General features: G+C 38.6%; 1 protein-coding gene across 2 annotated transcripts in view; it reads left to right on the top strand.

Moving 5' to 3' along the window:
* LOC141444530 (uncharacterized) overlaps positions 1-20,176 on the top strand; it is a 48,130-nt gene that overhangs the window by 7,210 nt on the left and 20,744 nt on the right. The window contains exon 2 of one of the 2 annotated variants that reach the window (XM_074110080.1): positions 19,245-19,262. The exons of the other annotated variant lie outside the window; for it this stretch is intronic. Coding sequence (XP_073966181.1) covers positions 19,245-19,262 — 18 coding nt within the window. The remainder of the gene's footprint in view (positions 1-19,244; positions 19,263-20,176) is intronic. 2 annotated transcript variants of the gene reach the window in all.

Here is a 20,176-nt window from a genome sequence, read left to right as displayed (position 1 = left end):
AATTTCAAAGTAGTAAAATGTCAATCTTTACTAATGTCTATGTCTCGGACGGTCCAAATCGCGAAATGTCAAAGTAGTAAAAATTACCTTGCGAGTTTAAAAAATTTGCGGAAATTTGCGGCATAAACGGCTGTATCTTTTGATTGCGTTGGCTTAGAAGTTTGATTTTCCACAGCTCCAAGGGACAGTAGACCTGAGTATTTGATATAAATTTCAGCTTGATATCTCCACGCGTTCCTGAGAAAAAGGGTCTTGACAGACGGACGGACAACAAAGTGATCCTATAAGGGTTCCGTTTTTTCCTAACCCTAACCCTAAAAACGAACTTATCTGACATAATAAACGGAAATATAGTATTCACTATAGTTATGTACCAATAATACCAATATTAATATTATGCTGACATTTGTTATCCCCATATTTTAGAAGAGCACTTGAATAAACTTGAGCGAACTCAAAATCGTATCGTATCGTATTTGGCCTACGTTAATTATGATTATGTTTCTTATTTCCGATCACAGCTCAAGTGGCTCCCAATCTGCTTTCGCCGAAACTCTTACATTCTCCATCTTCTCTACGGCATTCTCTTTAACCCTGCAACTCCTTGCTACCTCAAAGAGCGACTTAGCTATGTTACTTCTGTTCGTTGCTCTCAGAACTTTCTCCTTACTGTCCCTCTTTCAAACTCTAAATTCTATGTTTATTCTTACACTGTCCAGGCCACTCGGTTATGGAACTCCCTACCGATAGACTTGAGGCGCGCAAAGTCCATGCTTAGAGAGCACTATCTGTCATCTTGCGTATGAATGTTATGGTATCTATCTACCTATCTATCTGTTTACATTTGTTGTGTATGTGTATAGTATGTGTTAGTTTTATGTATTCTTGATACTGCTCTAATCTACTGTAAATTGCACCACCTGCTAAAATTTATTCCTTACTTCTGTCCATTGTAAAGGTTGCCTGGAAACCGCCTATTGCTTACCTTAGACAATCTCTATGTATATACCTGTGTTTTCTGTAAGTTACTGCTTGCTGTGTTGGTGTGCAATAAAGAGTTATTGCATTCGATCTATCTATCTATCCATAACAGCCCTTATAGCGCCCGTCTTCGGACATAGGCCTCCTCTCTACTTTTCCAGTCTTGCCTATTCATTGCCACTCGCATCCAGTTTACGCCAGCTTGTTGCCGGATATCATCTGTCCATCTTTTTGGTGGTCGTCCTTTACTGCGGGTGTTAGCACGGGGTCTCCACTCCAGGACTCTTCTCGCCCAACGACTGTGGTCCATTCTAGCAATATGTCCTGCCCATCTCCACTTTCTGCGTTCTATTTCTGTTATTACGTCATTCACTTTAGTCTTCTGTCTGATCAACTCGTTTTCTTTCGGTCCAGAAGGTGTATTCCGAGCATTATTCGCTCCATTGCTCTTTGTGCGACACGGAGTTTCTCAGCAGACCTTTCTGTTAAGGTGGTGGTTTCCATTCCATATGTGAAGACGGGCAAGACACACTGATTAAATACCCTGGTCTTAAGATATTGTCTTTGGTCTTGTGATTTTATGGTCCAAATAGATGTAATGATCAACGATTTGTACTGGGAATGTGTGATTTTTCGCTTCTGGGATATTTATCATGATCTTGGTTTTCGACTTGTTCATTTATTGCATTGCATTGTATTAACTTTTTCGTGTCTTACAGAATCAATATCCTTACTTTAACTACTAACTAGGCGTTACCCGCGACTCTATGAAATGGTTTAACTGTATACACTTGTTTTTAGTTTTTATCTTTCTTAGAAGGGATCTCTTACATACTAATTAGCCTGTCTTCATTATTCTTAAAAATCAATTCATTGTTTCCAAATAATTACCATCATTATAATATCGATACAATATGATTATAATTGACGTTGAGTTACATCTCTATAATTATCGTATCGATACCTCAGTGTTTGAATTAAAAATTGTAAAAAGAAAAAAACGTGAATGATTATTATCAAAGTCGGAAGTTTCGAAATTTATCTGCTAAGGCATCGTGAGAGCCTGGCTTCAAGTAACAAACCAACCGGACATGGCTACGGCGGGCGTATAAGTAGATAAAAAATGTAAGAAGGTGACCTGTTGTATGTGGGATCCTTTCGAATGCCATGATTTTATAAGTCATAATGTAATACAATACAATGACTCTTTATTGTACACCAGAAATAGTAAGCGGTACAGAAAACAGGTAAGTACACAGAGAAAATTACAAGGTAAGCAATAGGCGGGGTTATCGCTTAAGAGCGATCTCTTCCAGGCAACCTTTTTACAGAAAGAAGGAAGGACTAGTAAATAATGTAAAAATAATGTAATGTTTTTGTAAAATAATAAATAATTATTGTTGGTCATATTTTTTTCCCGTTACTATAGTATACATATAACAGGTCATATTCTCAAGTTTTTACCTACATATATGCCTCTTTAAAAAATAGACTAAATAAATGAGAAATCCCCGATATTGCAATTTCAAAATCAATATCTCAAAATGGCTAAACCGATTTTAATGAAACATAGTTAAAATTACCACAAGGAAACTCGCTTTTTCACGAAAAACCTGCATCGAAATCAGCCTAGAGCTCGTTTGAGAGCTACGATGCTACAGACAGACAGACATACATTGATGTCAAACTTCTAACACCCCTCTTTCTTTCTCTTACAACAGTTACTTACGCGGAACTTTAACTGATCTTTTAATATGTGTTTATCTATATATATCTATAGTACAAGCTTTGCTTAGTTTGGGACTTGGTCAATTGGTGTCAAGTGCTCTATGATATTTATTTTATTTTATTATTTATATATCTTTATAATTTTTTGTTTAATTGACAAAGGAAAAATAAATTCCTCCCATAATTTCTTTGATAATTTAACTATGTAGGTAGTTAGATATTTTTTAAGACACTACACTAGCATATCGTCGCATTAGTGCAGATGACGTCTCCAGTTGGTTTAGTTCTCTAAGTCTTTTAACCGGTTGCCTATCTCTGCCGCGCTACCGGCTAAAGCTTCGAACAATAGTTCCCACAAGTTCGTTGTTACTTTGTATGAATGTAGCTTGCTCACTTTATTCACACATTCATCAGCATAAACACATTCCAGTGCTGGGTACAGGCTTCCTCTCACAATAAGAGATCCCTCCTCTCAGGTTATGCAAGGATTTTTTGTAACGGCTACCATTTTTAGTTATTGTAACCTATCCGTACCTGGCCGACACGCTCTTGGCCGGTTTCGTTAACCGACTTCAAAAAAGGAGGTTATCTATTCGGTTGTATTTTTTTTTAATGTTTGTTACCTCAGAACTCCGTCATTTATGAACTGATTTGATTTTTTTTTTGCGTTCGTCTAGGAATGCTTTAAATTAGGTCTTTTAATTATTGGATTCTAAGGAAATCGAGGGAACTCTTCAAATGTTTTAGGGATACCTATGGTAATTTTGATATATTTAGCAGTAACTCGTGCATTTGCTCTTAAAAATCATCATTTGGTGAAGTGGAACTGATGATGAAGGCCACAGTTGACCATCGGAGTTACTACTCAATAACAAGTATTTCATGGGTTCAACTTTAATTACTTTAACACAAATTGAAATTACAAACTGAAATATAGATGCACAGAAAAAACAGAAAAATAAGACCATCACTGGAATCGGACCCAGGTCCTCGTAATCCGTACGCGTGCTATACCGCTACACCACTGATGGTCAAGTACCGACACGAATTTCCCTATGCACCTCATATCTCAGCTTGTGTTCTTACTTAGTCACTTAAGCAGCGACGCTAGCGACATCTATGCCGTAAGCCCTCAAACTTTTTCGGCATTCCTTTGGAACTAACCGCTCAACAAGAGATATCGTTTCTAAGCAATCAAATTAAGATTGGTTTCCAAAAAAACAATCTTACTTTAACACATTTGCTAAGCAATTTATGCTCCTCGTAATGCATATGGTGAAATGGAATGGGTGGTGAAGCACTCCTCAATAAAGAAAGTCTCTGCATCGGAAAAAGCAATCTATTGTAAAAGTCGACGACCAGTTGTCATAAAACTATTGTATCTTAAATTATTTACACTAAAAAGGGTGGAAAAAATTTATAACGAAAAATTTAACCGACTACAAAAACCATGAAAATAATTTTCTACCAGTCTGAAGTCGGTGCCTCAGCACGAGCCAGCAGGAGTGGTTGAAGCCCAATATGCAGTGCGTAGGTGAGTTAGCCGTGGTGGCCTAGTGGTTTGACCTATCGCCTCTCAAGCAGAGGGTCGTGGGTTCAAACCCCGGCTCGCACCTCTGAGTTTTTCCAAATTTATGTGCGGAATTACATTCGAAATTTACCACGAGCTTTGCGGTAAAGGAAAACATCGTGAGGAAACCTGCACAAACCTGCGAAGCAATTCAATGGTGCGTGTGAAGTTCCCAATCCGCACTGGGCCCGCGTGGGAACTACGGCCCAAGCCCTCTTGTTCTGAGAGGAGGCCTGTGCCCAGCAGTGGGACGTATATAGGCTGGGATGATGATGATGCAGTGCGTAGGTGAGTTAGGCGGCTACCTATAGTTTCACTCCTGCTGGCTCGTGCTGACGCACCGACTTCAGACTGGTAGATAACTACTCATTGGTTTAGACGTTAGTAGTTAACAAACAAACAGACTCACAAACTTTAGTGGGATTAGTGGGATAGATGATAAGTTATTTGACTAACAATAATTGAATTACTGAATACATAAAATAAATTAATTAAAAACAAACCAAATTAAAAACAATGCCGAGGTGGCCTTGTAGTTTGACCTATCGCCTCTCAAGCAGAGGTTCGTGGGTTCAAACCCCGGCTCGCACCTCGCTTTTCGAAATTTATGTGCGAAATCACATGCACATACCATGCAGTGGGACGTAAATAGGCTGGGATGACGATGATGAAAATCAAATTAATGCAATAAATGCGCTAACAGCTCGGTGCGCCCTTAAACTTGAAACCGTGCAAAACCGGGGCGACTCGCTAGTTTTATTACATTAATTTTCGGTGATACTGACACCATTGGATCTAGTATAGTTTCTCTGCTATTATATTCGTAAATCAATCGGCTACGCTCGTTTGCATGTGTGTTAATAGTCTTGTTAGGAGCTAAACGAAAGTCTGATCGGCGTTTGGTTTTGCTGAGGAATATCTAAGCGAATCAATTAATGTTTAATGACGAACACGAAATAATTTTTGGCACTTTCCGATTTGTCATTTTGAAAATATGTTTGGTAGGGAAGTTAAAAATAAAAAATAAAAATAAAAATCATTTAATTCGGAAAACGGGTTCCATATGTTGTTAGTTATTAGTTAGTGACAAAAAAAAGCTTAAATACTATGTTAGTTCTTAGTTCATTCCCAGCCTATATACGTCCCACTGCTGGGCACAGGCCTCCTCTCAGAACAAGAGGGCTTGGGCCATAGTTCCCACGCGGGCCCAGTGCGGATTGGGAACTTCACACACACCATTGAATTGCTTCGCAGGTTTGTGCAGGTTTCCTCACGATGTTTTCCTTCACCGCAAAGCTCGTGGTAAATTTTAAATGCAATTCCGCACATGAATTTCGAAAAACTCAGAGGTGCGAGCCGGGGTTTGAACCCACGACCCTCTGTTTGAGAGGCGATTGGTCAAACCACTAGGCCACCACGGCTAGTTCTTAGTTATAGTAGAAAAATTAATATAAAAAAGTGCCGAACAACAAATAGGTACCTGACCACCTCACCGATCCCCACTCCTCACATGGAGATCCATGAAGCGTCCAAGGACCGCGGAGTCCAACTTATCCGCAATCATCTGCAGGATCCTATTGCCACTGCCCCGCACACGCTGGATAATAGACGATAATAATAGATTAAAAAAATGGCGCTATGTCTCTGTGATAAAAAAAGAGTTAAGAAGAAGAGTTAAGAAAGTAGAGTACTCTATATTAAACAGTTGAACAAATTGAATCATGAACCAGGGTGGAGCCTTTTAAGACGACGAATTGGGCATTTTGATGAAAAACATCTAGTTTTATCTCAGCAATTACAAAACATATCAAAGTGATATTTGAAAACCTGATTCTTCATTTCAATGACTTTGTTTTCCAAGTTGCCGAAACACGATTCGTAAAATTTTATAGCACAGAAAAAAATATCAAAGATACCTCCTGTAAGACAGGGATTTGCTTGTTACAGGCAACCCAGATCAAATTAAGATTCCAAGTTTTCATATTAAATTAGTTTTAACCCATACTTCAACATTCAAGTTGGATTTTATTTTATTAAATTGTAATTTGTAGTTGAAACGACAAAAACCATTTTGTCGCTTACGACATTTTAATATAAGCTAGCGCGCGCGCGTATTTTGTATGATCTCTCGATTTCACTATGATTTAAATTGACAAAAGTATGAGATGTCAACATGACGTTATAGCACAAAGGTCATAATTCAATTTGCTCGACTGTACACCACAAATATTTAGTAAGCGTGCAGAAAACGGAAATACATGAAAAATTCTAAAGATAAGCAATCGACGACCTTATTGCTTCAAAGCAATCTGTTACAATCATCATTTAGAATTGAAATGAATAAGGAATAGATTTTAGCAGGTGGTTTAATGTTAAATTAGGGCAACAACAAAATACATCAACCTAACCATACATTAATACTTTAAGTACGTAAACTGCTTCAACTTTGCCCTCTGGCGCCAACATTGCCTGATTCGATTTAGAGTCGATGACTAGCACCCTTCTAGGTTTTTAAACTATTTATCTCCCGTAATAATAATTAAGGTATACCGTAGGCGACAGGCTAGCAACCTGTCACTATTGTACCGTTTTTGTCAATCTTAAAAACCTAAAATTGCTAAAAGTGGCTCCGAAGCGGTAACGTTTCGTGTGCTCTGCCTACTCCCATTTGGGAATACAGGCGTGATTTTTGTGTGTGCGTGTGTAATAATAATTCCCGTGTAGATCAAAGTTTAAAACCTATAAGAGTGCGAAGTTATCGACTCTAAATCGATTCAGGCAATGTTGGAGCTAGAGGGCAAAGTTGAAGCAGTTTACGGTACATATAAATACTTAAGCTAACTGTAAAATTCACGCACAAGATGAACAATCCAATTATCACTTCTAGATACGAGAATAAAATGCCCGGACAGTTTTTTTTACTTAAGATAATTATTATGTACTTAATAAAGATTAGTACCTTTTGAGCTTCCGCGTTATTAATTTTTATCAGAAAAAAAAATCGGAAAGAATTCACCTCCCCAGTTGCATTAAATCGATAGAAACAAACTATTTTCATCTTTGCATGTCCTGTCGTAACTAAAAAAAAAACTTTCTAATCTCTAATTAAAACCAGCTTTAAAGTGTAACGTTATTTGAGCTGCGCGTGCGTTTCACAGCGGACTTCCGAAGGCGTCAGAAATGTCGCAAGAATGACAGATTGCCACCTACATAGCCCACTAATACTATAAATACGAAAGTTTGTTTGTTTGTTACTTCATCACGTCTAAACAGCTGAATCGATTTAGATGAAATTCGGTTTACTAACTGAAAGGGTCTAGCTTTAGCCATGACAAAATTACAGGATGTTGAAAATAGCCTGAATGGAATGGCTTCGAGAAAAGTATGGTACGGCCGTGCCATGCTTTTGCTCGACTTGGCGGCGGCACTGCTGTCCCCACAGATGCTACACCGTGTTATTTTTGACTTCCGTTAACTTTAAGGGGACATTCTACAGGTCGATAAAAGTTACTTTATCTAAAACACTAGTGGCCTAACTCTTCTGTTTATTAGATAATCAAGAGTTAAGATAATTAATTATTCGCTGTAAAACAGCGTAAAGCCTTAAATTTATGACGTTTTTTCAAAGTCCATAACTTATAAGTTTTTAATTCACACATATTTAGCAAAAGATAGTTAAGTATATGGATTTATTTGATGTCTCTCTTATGTCTCACGTCAATGTTATTTGTCAAGTTTTTTTTATTTTACAATTTAGATATTTACTTATTACTAAAATGACTGTGAAGCTAATTATATTAATTATTATTTTGCAGGTGGTAGGACCTTGTGCAAGGGTCCGCCCGGATTGCTACCACATCTTTGCTCGCTAATCCTGCCGTGAAGCAGCAGTGCTTGCACTGTTGTGTTTCGGCGTGGAGAGTAAGACAGCCGGTGAAATTACTGGCACGTGAGGTATCCCATCTTAGGCCTCTAGGTTGGCAACACGTCTGCAATACCCCTGGTGTTGCAGATGTTTATGGGCGGTGGTGATCTCTTACCATCAGGGGACCATTTGCTCGTTTGCCATCCAGTCAAATAAAAAATAAAAATATGCACGAAAAAAAGTTTTTATTCTCGGAAAAAAAAGTTTTGTTTTTATTTGATTATCTGGTACTTACCTAGTTCATTTCAATGAACTGAGCCGTCTGCCGAAGTTAACAGAAATAAAAAAAACACGGTGTATAAGAGTCCCATTTTTCTTTTTAAGCTACGGAACCTTAAAAACGAGACAACGAAATGTGAATGCGGTGAAAAACTATTAAAAAACAATGTTATTTGTAAACCGGTATTGTTCCGTTTCCAAGCATTCCTGGCGTGACGTAATGTCAACATGTCATTAGCTGTCGAATGTCAAATAATTGGCGTGACTGTGTCAAATCAAACAGAGGAGCGCGTGAAAGCCGGGTGAAAGTGTAAAGCAGCAGGGCTACTACGAAACTCGAAGTTCGTGTCGTGCGGCCTCTCTGACACTTATGCTATTTAATACGAGAGCGAGAGGGACGGCACGATACGAACTTCGAGTTTCGTTAGTAGCCCTGCAGAGATGATACCATAGAGTTCGGTGTAGAGTGAGCAATGCGTAGAAGGTTCTCTGTCTTTTCGGCGAAATATTATTCCCAAATGTCATTTGCCAAACAGTTTCATGTCCCAACTCATGATTTTCTTTGCAACCGCGTTTTTTATTCGGAACATGCATAAAACTAACCTAACCTAGTCTTACTGTGTTCTATAAAACCATAGGAAAATACGAGCAATGAGAACAATTTTTTTTTGGGAAAAAATTGATTTGGGAAAAAAATAGTATGGGAAATTAAACATTTGGGAATATTTCTGCGAAAAGGCAGGATGCCGTGTAAACAAGACTGGGATAAAATAACAGGCATAGCCTCGCGTACTGAGGCCGCATTGCCTAACGCTTCAAACGCTTGCGATCGCAATAAAATGACAGATGTCAAATACAAGAGCTGTCATTTGATTGCGAACGCGATCGTCAGAAACGTTAGGCAATACCTCAGCCCTTAGGCCTCAGGCCTTATACTACGTAGTTCGATTTTTGAATTTCGTATCGTGTCATTCCATTCACGCGAATAGAAAAGGAAAGTAAAGTAAAATAATCGTTGTTGCCAAAACCTAACTCAACTTAATATGAAATAAGAATAAAATAGAATATAATACTTACGTGAAATTAATACATTAACAATCCTAAACTTGCTGCTCTAGGTTCGGAAATGACTCCTAATCTCGCACGCGGAAGAAATTGCGGAGTTTTGTAATTCATAATGTTCACTATTACGTACAATTTTTAAGCATTTCATTTTATAAAAACCTTGTTTCGATTACAAAACACAAAAATAATAAGCCAAGCAACTAAATTCAGAATTGATTTTTATTTACACAAAAGATATACCAACCCTTAACGGTATTAGTTATTCTGTGCCTTGATTTGCTAAGTGCCAAATAACACGCCGCATGCTCTTTGCGAAATCGTTTAACACTTCGCGCGGCGGTCACGTATTTGACACTTTCGTTTTCGCTTCCTATCTGTGATGTCAAACCAAAAAAAACTACAGCGGAAGCTGCCTTTGGCTCTTTGTACCACATTCTTACAAGCTTATGTGCTTGTATGATTGTTAAGATCAACTCTTGCAATTTATATTTCACCTACAGATCGGATTGATTTGATATTCGGTAAAGATAATATAGTTTGGATTGAACTTCATTTCTGGGTAGGTAGAATAAGAACCTAATATTTACATAGAGCCCATTTGTACACTTTTTTATTTATTTTATAAATCAAAGCTTGTTTAAAGCGTGGCTGCCCTTAAGTAAAACACAGTTATAAATTATAGAAATTCAAGATTAGACAGATAAAGACATATTTGTTTGTGATGTCACACGCCAGCAGCGCTATCTATTGCATAAAGAAAAACGTTTTAGAAAGAGACAAATACTGTTTCAAAAAATTACTATAAATTCAATATTCAACCGAATTATTTCTTTTCTACACTAAACATTGGCTGCTTTTGTATATTTTCATAATAGGTAATATAAAAGTGTGGCCTATCCAGGAGTTGTCAAAAACCGCATTTAGTAAGGTCTAGAATCCGATTGAACTGTCGCACCTGATATATATAAAATTAATTTAAATCACTTATTTTGTTTTAGACATGATAAAATTGGGTTTATTTGCTAGAGAGAAACTTATGCGAAGTCGCGAGTGTAAAAATAAGGCTGATTTTATAACTATCGCTGTCATAATGCGATATTTACTTGTCTTGTGAAAATATCGCCCCTTGACTTCCGGTAATACGTAAGTACACTTGCGTATTGAAATATAATAGGTGGGTTACATAATGTCAAATATTTAACATCACAAATGGGTAACGAAAGAAAGTGCCAAATGTGTGACCTCACGCAGGCGGGGTGTTAAACAATTGCGTAGTAATAAGAAAGAAAACATTAATTCGTGACAACATGCATAAATATTAGTAAAACTAGCCAAGTGCGAGTTGGAAGAACGCGCACGAACGGTTCCGTACCATCTATACAACATTTTTTTTTATTTAACTGGATTGCAAACGAGCAAGTGGGTCTCCTGATGATAAGAGATCACTACCGCCCATAGACACCTGCAACACCAGGGGGATTGCAGATGCGTTGCCAACCTAGAGGCCTAAGATGGGATACCTCAAGTGCCAGTAATTTCACCGGCTGTCTTACTCTCCACGCCGAAACAACAGTGCAAGCACTGCTGCTTCACGGTAGGATTAGCGAGCAAGATGGTGGTAGCAATCCGGGCGGACCTTGCACAAGGTCCTACCACCTGCAAATGCCCAATTTCGATGCCCAAAACTCGTAAATAACATAATATGCAACGCCGATAGACAGAGATTCGCGGCTTTCCAACAATACCATAAGTTGTGAGAGACAAACAACTTGTTTCCTAATAGAATAGAATAAAGTTTTTAATGATTCAAATTCAAATCATCTGGAATCTAAGAAAGCTTTTCTTTTTAGTTTTATCTGTATGTAGGTCAGACCTCCTTAAATAATTACACATTTACATAAAAATAAAGAAAAGTAAATGTTACAATACCTTTTACATATGAACTAAGTAAAGCGACAAACGAGACAAACAAAACACTTAAAATTACGCAAATACTTCAAAAACCATTTACCAAAATGTACAAGTTTTGCAAAAAACGTAATACCCATTAACCGCTTAAACTAACAGATGTGTTTTAAAAGTTTGTTTTCTTGAAATGTCTAATGATTTTCTTGGATAAATAATGACTTGTCACTTGTCGGGCACAGTTAGAAAGCAAAGGTGTTAAGTATGGGTTAGATAATGATTTACAGATCAATAAACTCATTATAACAATACATTTTGTTAAGTAAAGTTAGTAATATTTATGGAACAGCGACATCTGTTGAACTTTCGCAAAGTACTTAACGCTTAAACCAATAAATACTTGGGCTGGTAATTATCCTAAACAATTGTAAATAGTCCAGCACTAAGTGTGTTAGTTTAGACGTCCAGCTACCTAGTCTACATATCAAATTTCATGACTAAGCCCAGCGGTTGTTATTTCGTGATTTTATTCCTATCCCGTGGGAGTATCGGGATAAAAAGTCCTATGTTTTAACCCAGATCGTTTTATCCAGGTTATAAACTAACTTTTTGACAAATTTCATCCAAATCCGTCCAGCCGTTTCAGCGTGATCAAGTAACAAACATACTCACTCACTCACTCACTGACTCACTCACTGACTCACTCACTGACTCACTCACTGACTCACTCACAAACTTTCGCATTTATAATATTAGTAGGATTATGTTGGTTTATTAATAAAGTCTTCGAAACACAGAAGAAAACTATAAATAAAAAAACCGGTAAAGAGCGTGTCGTGCACGCCCAGGATAGGGATCCGTAGCCATTACAAAAAAATTAAGTAATATTTTTCTCAGGATTTCGTATTTTATACGCAATCTTCTAAGTTTAGGTATATTTTATACCTTAGGCTGCTATTTACTCTTACGGGCTGTTTCACCATCCATTAATTAGTCTTAACTGACGGTTAAATGTGATGCCGTCTCTATTTGTCATGTTCGAATAGAGGGAGACGTCATCACATCAATGGATGGTGAAACAGCCCCTTAAACTACTAAAAATTCTCAAGGAAACTTAGCCGTTATAGTTTTCCTTGAAAGTTTGATATACTTCCTACCATCGTGAATTATTTCAAATATTTCCACCCACCGGTTTAGATTTTAGAGGGGGGGAAGGGGGGGGGAACGCTCGATTTTATTGAAAATTTGCACTTTGAAGTTGAATAAACAAATCACTGAATCGAAAAATTAAAACAAACCCTAATGATTTTAAAAGACCCCACACTATAGGGTTGGATGAGAAAAAAAAAACACCCCACTTTACGTCTATATACACCCTAAATATAATATTTTTTAATTTTTTTATTGTACCACTTTGTCGTCATAGTTTTCATATATATATCCGTGCAAAATTATAGCTTTCTAGCATTGATAGTCCCTGAGCAAAGCCGCGGACGGACAGACAGACAGACAGACAGACAGACATGGCGAAACTATAAGGGTTCCGTTTTTTTCCATTTTGACTCCGGAACCCTAAAAAAGGGTAACGGGCCCATTTTGTCGGCATACTCGCTACATAGATCTGTGCAAAATTACAGCTTTCAAGCATTGATAGTCTCTGAGTGAATCCACGGACTGACAGACAGACTTGGCGAAACTATAAAGGTCTAAACGGACCTTAAGGGTCCCGTTTTGGCCACTACGGAACCCTAAAAACAGGAGGGTAAGTTGCTAAGTTGGCAACTGCGTTTTCGCCTCGTTTTATGCAAAATATCGGCTGAAAATCAAGGAAATGAGTTTACGTAACAACCGGTTTAAAATTATGATGCAACGCGTCATGTTACTGAATTTGGTCACGGTTCAGAGTTTTGAACATGAAACTACCGTGAGACTCACTCATATTAAATATAATGACCCGGATAACTCACGTCTTAAATCGAGTTTAGCTCGACATGTGGGCTAATCCGTAGCCCTTCGTCTCCGGAGCAACGCGACTCAGCGGCTGCCGCAACACGCGCACTTGCGCGGCCGCCGTCTGCTCGCGCGACTACCCGACGAAACTGACACCGGCACACAACATGTCGAGCTAAACTCGATTTAAGACGTGAGTTATCCGGGTCATTATATTTAATACGGTTCAGAGTGTTTAAAATCATTATTTTGTCAAATTAAGCGGTCGCCGTAACCCACCTTTGTAAATAAGTGGAATTACGCAACTGGTTTTCTTTTTAAACCGGTTAGGGATTCTTATCTCTTGATCTATACTAATATTATAAATGCGAAAATGTGTGTGTTTGTATGTTTGTCCGTCTTTCACGTCGAAACGGAGCGACGGATCGACGTGATTTGAGGCATAGAGGTAGTTTATGGGCCAGAGAGTGACATAGGCTGCTTTTTATTCTGGAAAAATGCACGGTTTCTGGGGAATCAGCGCGCGATAACTGACTTACACGCGGGCGAAGCCGCGGGAAAAAGCTAGTTAATATTATTAATGCGAAAGTGTGTGTGTTTGTATGTTTGTCCGTCTTTCACGTCGAAACGGAGAGACGGATCGACGTGATTTTTGGCATAGAGATAGTTTATAGGCCAGAGAGTGACAGAGGCTACTTTTGTCCCGGAAAAATGCACAGTTTCCGAGGGAACAGCGCGCGATAATCGAATACCACGCGGGCAAAGCCGGCAAAAGGTAGTGTTTTAATAATTTTGTCGCTGTTTATTTGAGCGTTAATTTACATATAGTTCACGTATAGTAAGTTAATTTACATAGGTAGGTAGCTCGACCAGAGTTGCACACAGCAGGATTTTGACTTACTCATTCATTTCTTTGATTCTCATTTTGTGAAATCAGTTATTTTTAACCGACTCGAATGCTATGTGTTTGACGTGTATGTATGTATGTATGTAAGTATGTATGTATGTCTATTCCTATGTTCATTTTGATAAATGATACGTCATTGGATTCGTCTTAACGATGCGAGTGACACTGGGTACTTACATGAAATTGGGTGACACTCTTTCCCGGTCTGGATAATATACCGACATGAAAATACCGACCCTGTTTTTCGTGTACACAAAAAACAGGGCCGGTATTTCCATGTCGGTGTTATCCAGACCGGGAAAGAGTGTCACCCCATGAAATTAAAATGCCGGATTTTTGACGCCAAATTGTAAGTTTAAAAAAATGATTTTTATTCAAATCTATCCAGTGGGGTATCAAATGAAAGCTAATAATTAGCCCATTCTAAAAATATATGGGTTATAACCATTTTAATATACTTACCATTTTCACAGAAAAGTGTGAAATAAAACAATAAATTTATAAAATCAATAAACCCGACTGCCTTGAAAATACTAAAAAGAAGAAAACAAGTCTAGTGGGCTAGAACTTTGTTAAGTAGCACCCACCCACTGAAAAACAGCGTTGCGGCTTGCCGTAACTTTATGCTGAGTGGGGTCCACTTTATACTATTCGATGTTTTTTTTTTCTCCATCTAATGTATTTTTATGTGTATCGAATATGTGTAAATAAATGTTTATCTCTCACTCTCCCTCTCTCTCATATTAAATAAAATTTTGTGACCATCATGAGTGCTTGGACTAACGAAGAAATTTTATTCTTTTTCTTTAAATAAAAATATGTGAAGCTCAACACAAGAACCGAAGCAACTTCGAGATCTACGTCTGCCATGCTTGCCTGTCAGGAATACACTGACGCCCTTACAAGAGTGTAAATGGCATTCAAGCGTTTGTTTAGGCTTGGAGTTGGTAGACGCTTGGCAAGTCTCGGTAAGCGTGTAAATGTATCATAAAGGTAGGGGTCGTTTAGGGGCATACATGTCCAAATGTAGGACGTTTAATCCTTCGGACTTTTTGACCATGGACTTTTTGACGCTAGGACTTTCAGACACTATGATGTTTCATCCTTCGGACTTTTTGACCATGGACTTTTTGACGCTAGGACTTTCAGACACTAGGACGTTTAATCCTTCGGACTTTTTGACTATGGACTTTTTGACGTTAGGACTTTTAGACACTAGGACGTTTCATCCTTCGGACTTTTTGACCATGGACAATGTGACACCTGGACTTTCTGACATTTGGACATGTATGCCCCTAAACGCGTTATAGGTAACTATGTTGTCCTACTCTACTATAATTGTTAAAAAAATCTCGAAAAATTCCAGATAAGGCAACAGCTATAAATAGCAATTTAATAAGTATAGGATGACCGGTGTTGGTCCGACAACTTTCGTGAGATTCGCTTTCTCCCTCGGAATGCCGTCTGACTCGCTCTAAGGGCGACGTCATTTCAATCTGACTCATACACCCTGTCTATTACTATATTAGAAGGATAAACAGCGAAATAAAGGCGGGCTATTACGAAACTCGAAACTCGAAGTTCGTATCGTACCGTCCCTCTCGCTCTCGTATTAAATAGTATAAGTGTCAGAGGGACCGCACGACACGAACTTTGAGTTTTGAGTTTCGTAGTAGCCCTGCAGTTACGTTTTTTTTTAATTATAACTACTAGCGTATCTGTAGGATAAACAGCGAAAATCTAACCCTAGCTACCACACTGCTCGCAAAGTTTTCGACGAAGTATAGGTAGTGCTACGAGAGTTGAACTGAATGATTAGCAGGTGGTAGGACCTTGTGCAAGGTCCGCCCGGATTGCTACCACCATCTTGCTCGCTAATCCTGCCGTGAAGCAGCAGTGCTTGCACTGTTGTGTTTCGGCGTGGAGAGTAAGACAGGCGGTGAAATTACTGCCACGTGAGGTATCCCATCTTAGGCCTCTAGGTTGGCAACGCGTCTGCAATACCCCTGGTTTTGCAGATGTTTATGGGCGATGGTGATCTCTTACCATAAGGAGACCCATTTGCTCGTTTGCCATCCAGTCAAATAAAAAATAAAAAATAAAATTACATAATTTATTGAATCAGGCGTTACTTTGCGGAGGTCCATATCAATGAACTAAAAGAATTTCCTTGCTCAAATCCCTTCCTTCCTTTTTCCTGGAATTTGCTTGTCTAACAACTGGTAGCATGATGTACGGTTGTGTCACTCTGAAGATGAGCTCTGGTTGAGTTCGAAACGCGTCAGTGTAGTGTGGTGGTGGTGATAGATGGGTTTGTGTGATTTGTGTGTGTTCTTACAGCGTGGAGGTGGAGGAACTGCATGAACACGCATATTTTGCATAAGCTTAGCTATCGTAAGGTCGCGGGTGAGCAAGGAAATTCTTTTAGTTCATTGAATGATTACACACACAGCTACAAAAAGAACAGATTGCTCAAAAGGAGAATGAATTAAATGAATGAGTAAATATCAAAATCCCGCTGTCATTACACGACATGTTCTTGTGTGCGTGACCTCAACTCTGGTGGCACTACCTATACTCGGGAAAGTTGACTGAAGTACCGACCGAGTTGAACCAAGTAAGACGAAGTGCCTCTCCACACTGTCGTATTCGCCTGACCACGTTAAACTTCGCGAGCAGTGTGGAACTAGGGTAACTAGAAACCTAGGGTTACGGCAGTGGCGTAGCTACCAAGGGGCTAGGCGGGGCAGTGCCCCGGGGCCCTCAAGCTCAGGGGGCCCTCGAAATTCTGCTTTATAGCTGATGATAAAGTTGATGCCTAGCATTTTTAAAGTATTTGTATATAATAATGATTTTACTTCAAAAAACCTTACCAGTTTTGATAGCAGTGGGCCCCATTTTTTTATTTGCCCCAGGGCCCTAGGTTACCTAGCTACGCCACTGGGTTACGGCATCAATTGTGGACATGTTCAGCACAGAAGGGTGACGGCACATTAGGCCGATAGGGCTACGTTTTTTTGAGGTATTAAGTTTCAAGAATTCTAAAGTTTCTTATTTTTTGCCTGTGGGTACAGTCGTACCTATGAAGCTTATTGTAGCGTTTTGTGTCGTTTTTGTTGCCTGCATTTTCAGCAATTTGAAGATTTGTGGTTGTTTTTTTTTTATTTGAATAAATCTCGCAAATGCTCCGGAAGCTATATGCGGAAAAGAAACAACTTTAATATTTTTGAAGCCTCAAAACCTAGTCCTACGGGTCTACATAGCGATAACGCGAACATGTGTGTGGCTGAATATTCGCGAGTACTTCGGAACTTCGGGCGAAGCGGCAGACACTTCGTCCCACTGCCGGTATACTCGCGCACATCAAAGGGTTTCTTTATCGATCGATATTTCTTTGTTTGCAATGTGGCCATGCACAATGCCGTAGGCCGAAGACGAAGTTTTATCGCAATAATTTTAATCGCGATGTGTGTGGGCCTACTATAATGGACAAAAAGGATTCAATGTACCATAGCAACTACTATGAACTTTACTAGCTATGGCTATGATCATCAGTTACGATTCGAGTATCTAAACATAGTGTTGCTAATTTGAAAAATAATAAGTAGGTATATAAGGTAGTCAGCAACTTACTTTCTAATAAATTATGGTCGTTTTTTTTTTTTAAAAGAGCCAAGTGCGAGTCGGACTCGCGCACGAAGGGTTCCATGCCATTATCTATGCACATTAGATATTAGCAAAAAAACAGAAAAAAACAAGTTTGCTGTATGGGAGCCCCCTTAAATATTTATTTTAGTTTTATTTACTTATTTATTTTTAAAGTGAATATATACGACTAAATATTATATGAATATTTCAAGCTTCTACCTGTTGCCGGTATTAGTATCGAAAAAAAACGGCATAAAATCACGTTTGTTGTATGGCAGCCCCCCTTAAATATTTATTTCATTCTGTTTTTAGCAAGTATTTTTTGTTATAGCGGCAACAGAAAATACATAATCTGTGAAAATATCAACTGTCTAGCTATCACGGTCCATGAGATACAGCCTGGTGACAGACGGACGGACAACGAACACATGTAAAATAGGGTCCCGTTTTTACCCTCTGGGAACGGAACCCTACAAAGTAGGATCCGTTTCTTAAAATTTGGGTTAACGGAAAATGGAAAAGTTGAAAACGCCCGTAATCATTTCAAAGTTCATTATCTTAAAAATAGCTGAACCGATTTTTATATACATACCCAAATACACATTAAGCATCCAAGACCCGAGAACAAACACTCGTATTATTAATACAAATATCTGACCCGGCCAGGGATCGAACCCAGGACCTCAAGCTTCGTAGTCAGGATCTCTAAACACTTGGCTATAGTACCACCCGGCCGTCGTAAATTGATTGACTATACCTAAAATACCGGGTGTGGCCTGTAATATGAGCAAATAATTAAAACATAGATCATACTCCTCAAACTGAACAACATTAGTTCAGCGACTTTTAAAGATAATTGGTTTTTTTAATTTTTACTACACTTTTAATTTTATTCGAAGAAGCAATGTAAAGTAAAATGCTTGATGTTTGTAGCGTGACAGGCGACGTCAGTTGGGTTCAAGGATGGCGTACATTAATTGATAGCAGTATTTAATTTGTATGAAAAAAGGAAAATTCAAAGACTCAATTATTTAAAAAGTCGCTGATCTAATGTTGTTCAGTTTCACGAGGACAATATATGTTTTAATTTTTTGCTCGTATTACAGGCCACACCGGTAAGTATATGAATTTGACGTCGCTACAGTGAATGTAGGTACAGTCACCAGCACCAATATCTGACACAACAAGCGTGCATAAATATCTGATACGACTCTATTTCTAGGGCAGGAAGGACGTGTCAGATATTTTTGCACGCTCCGCTGTGGCAGATATTAATGCTGGTGACTGTACCTTTAATTATTTAATCTTCTTGTCATTGGATTCACCTATTAAATTTTTTGTTTCAGTTCCCCCAAAGGAGATCGGTAAGTTGGAGTCTCAAAACATTTTACTTGATACGTTTACGTTTCAACTTTATTCAGAGGTTAAGAGCAAGTTGACTGTGACAGAAGTGTAGTGGACAGACAGACATACAGTGATTTTATAATAAACGGGAACCGGCAAAAACTATCCTATGCCCTTCCCCGGGACTTAAACTATTTGTATACGGAATGTCATCTAAATCGTTAACGGTAACAAACAAAGAAGAGATAAAAAGACAGATTATCTCTTTTCTTCTAAGATACAGAACTCTTAAATACGTCTGATATCGTGTTTTGGGAGCTCGCATTAATTTCCCATCACAAGAACGTCGATGCCGTCAACCTTGCGCGACACCACCCTAGGTCGTGACCGAAAGAGAAAGCTATATAATTCACGGAGAACAGATAACCTGTATTTACTTGTGACGTAACGCTGGGGTCAGAGGAAAGTATGAAAGCGAAATTCCTTTTAAACACACACACACACACACACACAAACGCATACTCCTTTGGTGTTTTAAGTGTTTATTAGTATATATCATACAGGTATGCACAATACACAGTTATCACGGCACTGATATGTCTGGTTTGCACTTACGTGTGGAGAAATAGAAGGGAAAAGAGAGGGAATTCAGCTCTGCAAAGCGTTATATACTGAACCCATTCGTCATTCCGTTCAAAGTGAACAGAATATACTTGCGACTGGCTCAACCAATCAGTGTCCCGATCTTCGCTAGAAGACCGGGTCACTGTGGCCACCATAGACACACGTAAATGATTCGGCATCCCGGCTTTCTGCCCGGGAGTGAGTGGCCTTTCAGACGCCACACTCCTACACAGAGATCGGGGGAATTGCAAAGAAATTGTACATAGGGCTTTAGTTAAGAAAACTTGATTGATTCCTTTGTGTTACGAAA

Source organism: Choristoneura fumiferana, chromosome 30 (assembly GCF_025370935.1).
Source record: "Choristoneura fumiferana chromosome 30, NRCan_CFum_1, whole genome shotgun sequence".
Lineage (NCBI taxonomy): Eukaryota > Metazoa > Arthropoda > Insecta > Lepidoptera > Tortricidae > Choristoneura > Choristoneura fumiferana.
Note: the sequence above shows the minus strand (reverse complement) of the source record. Positions and strands in the feature narration are given on the sequence as shown.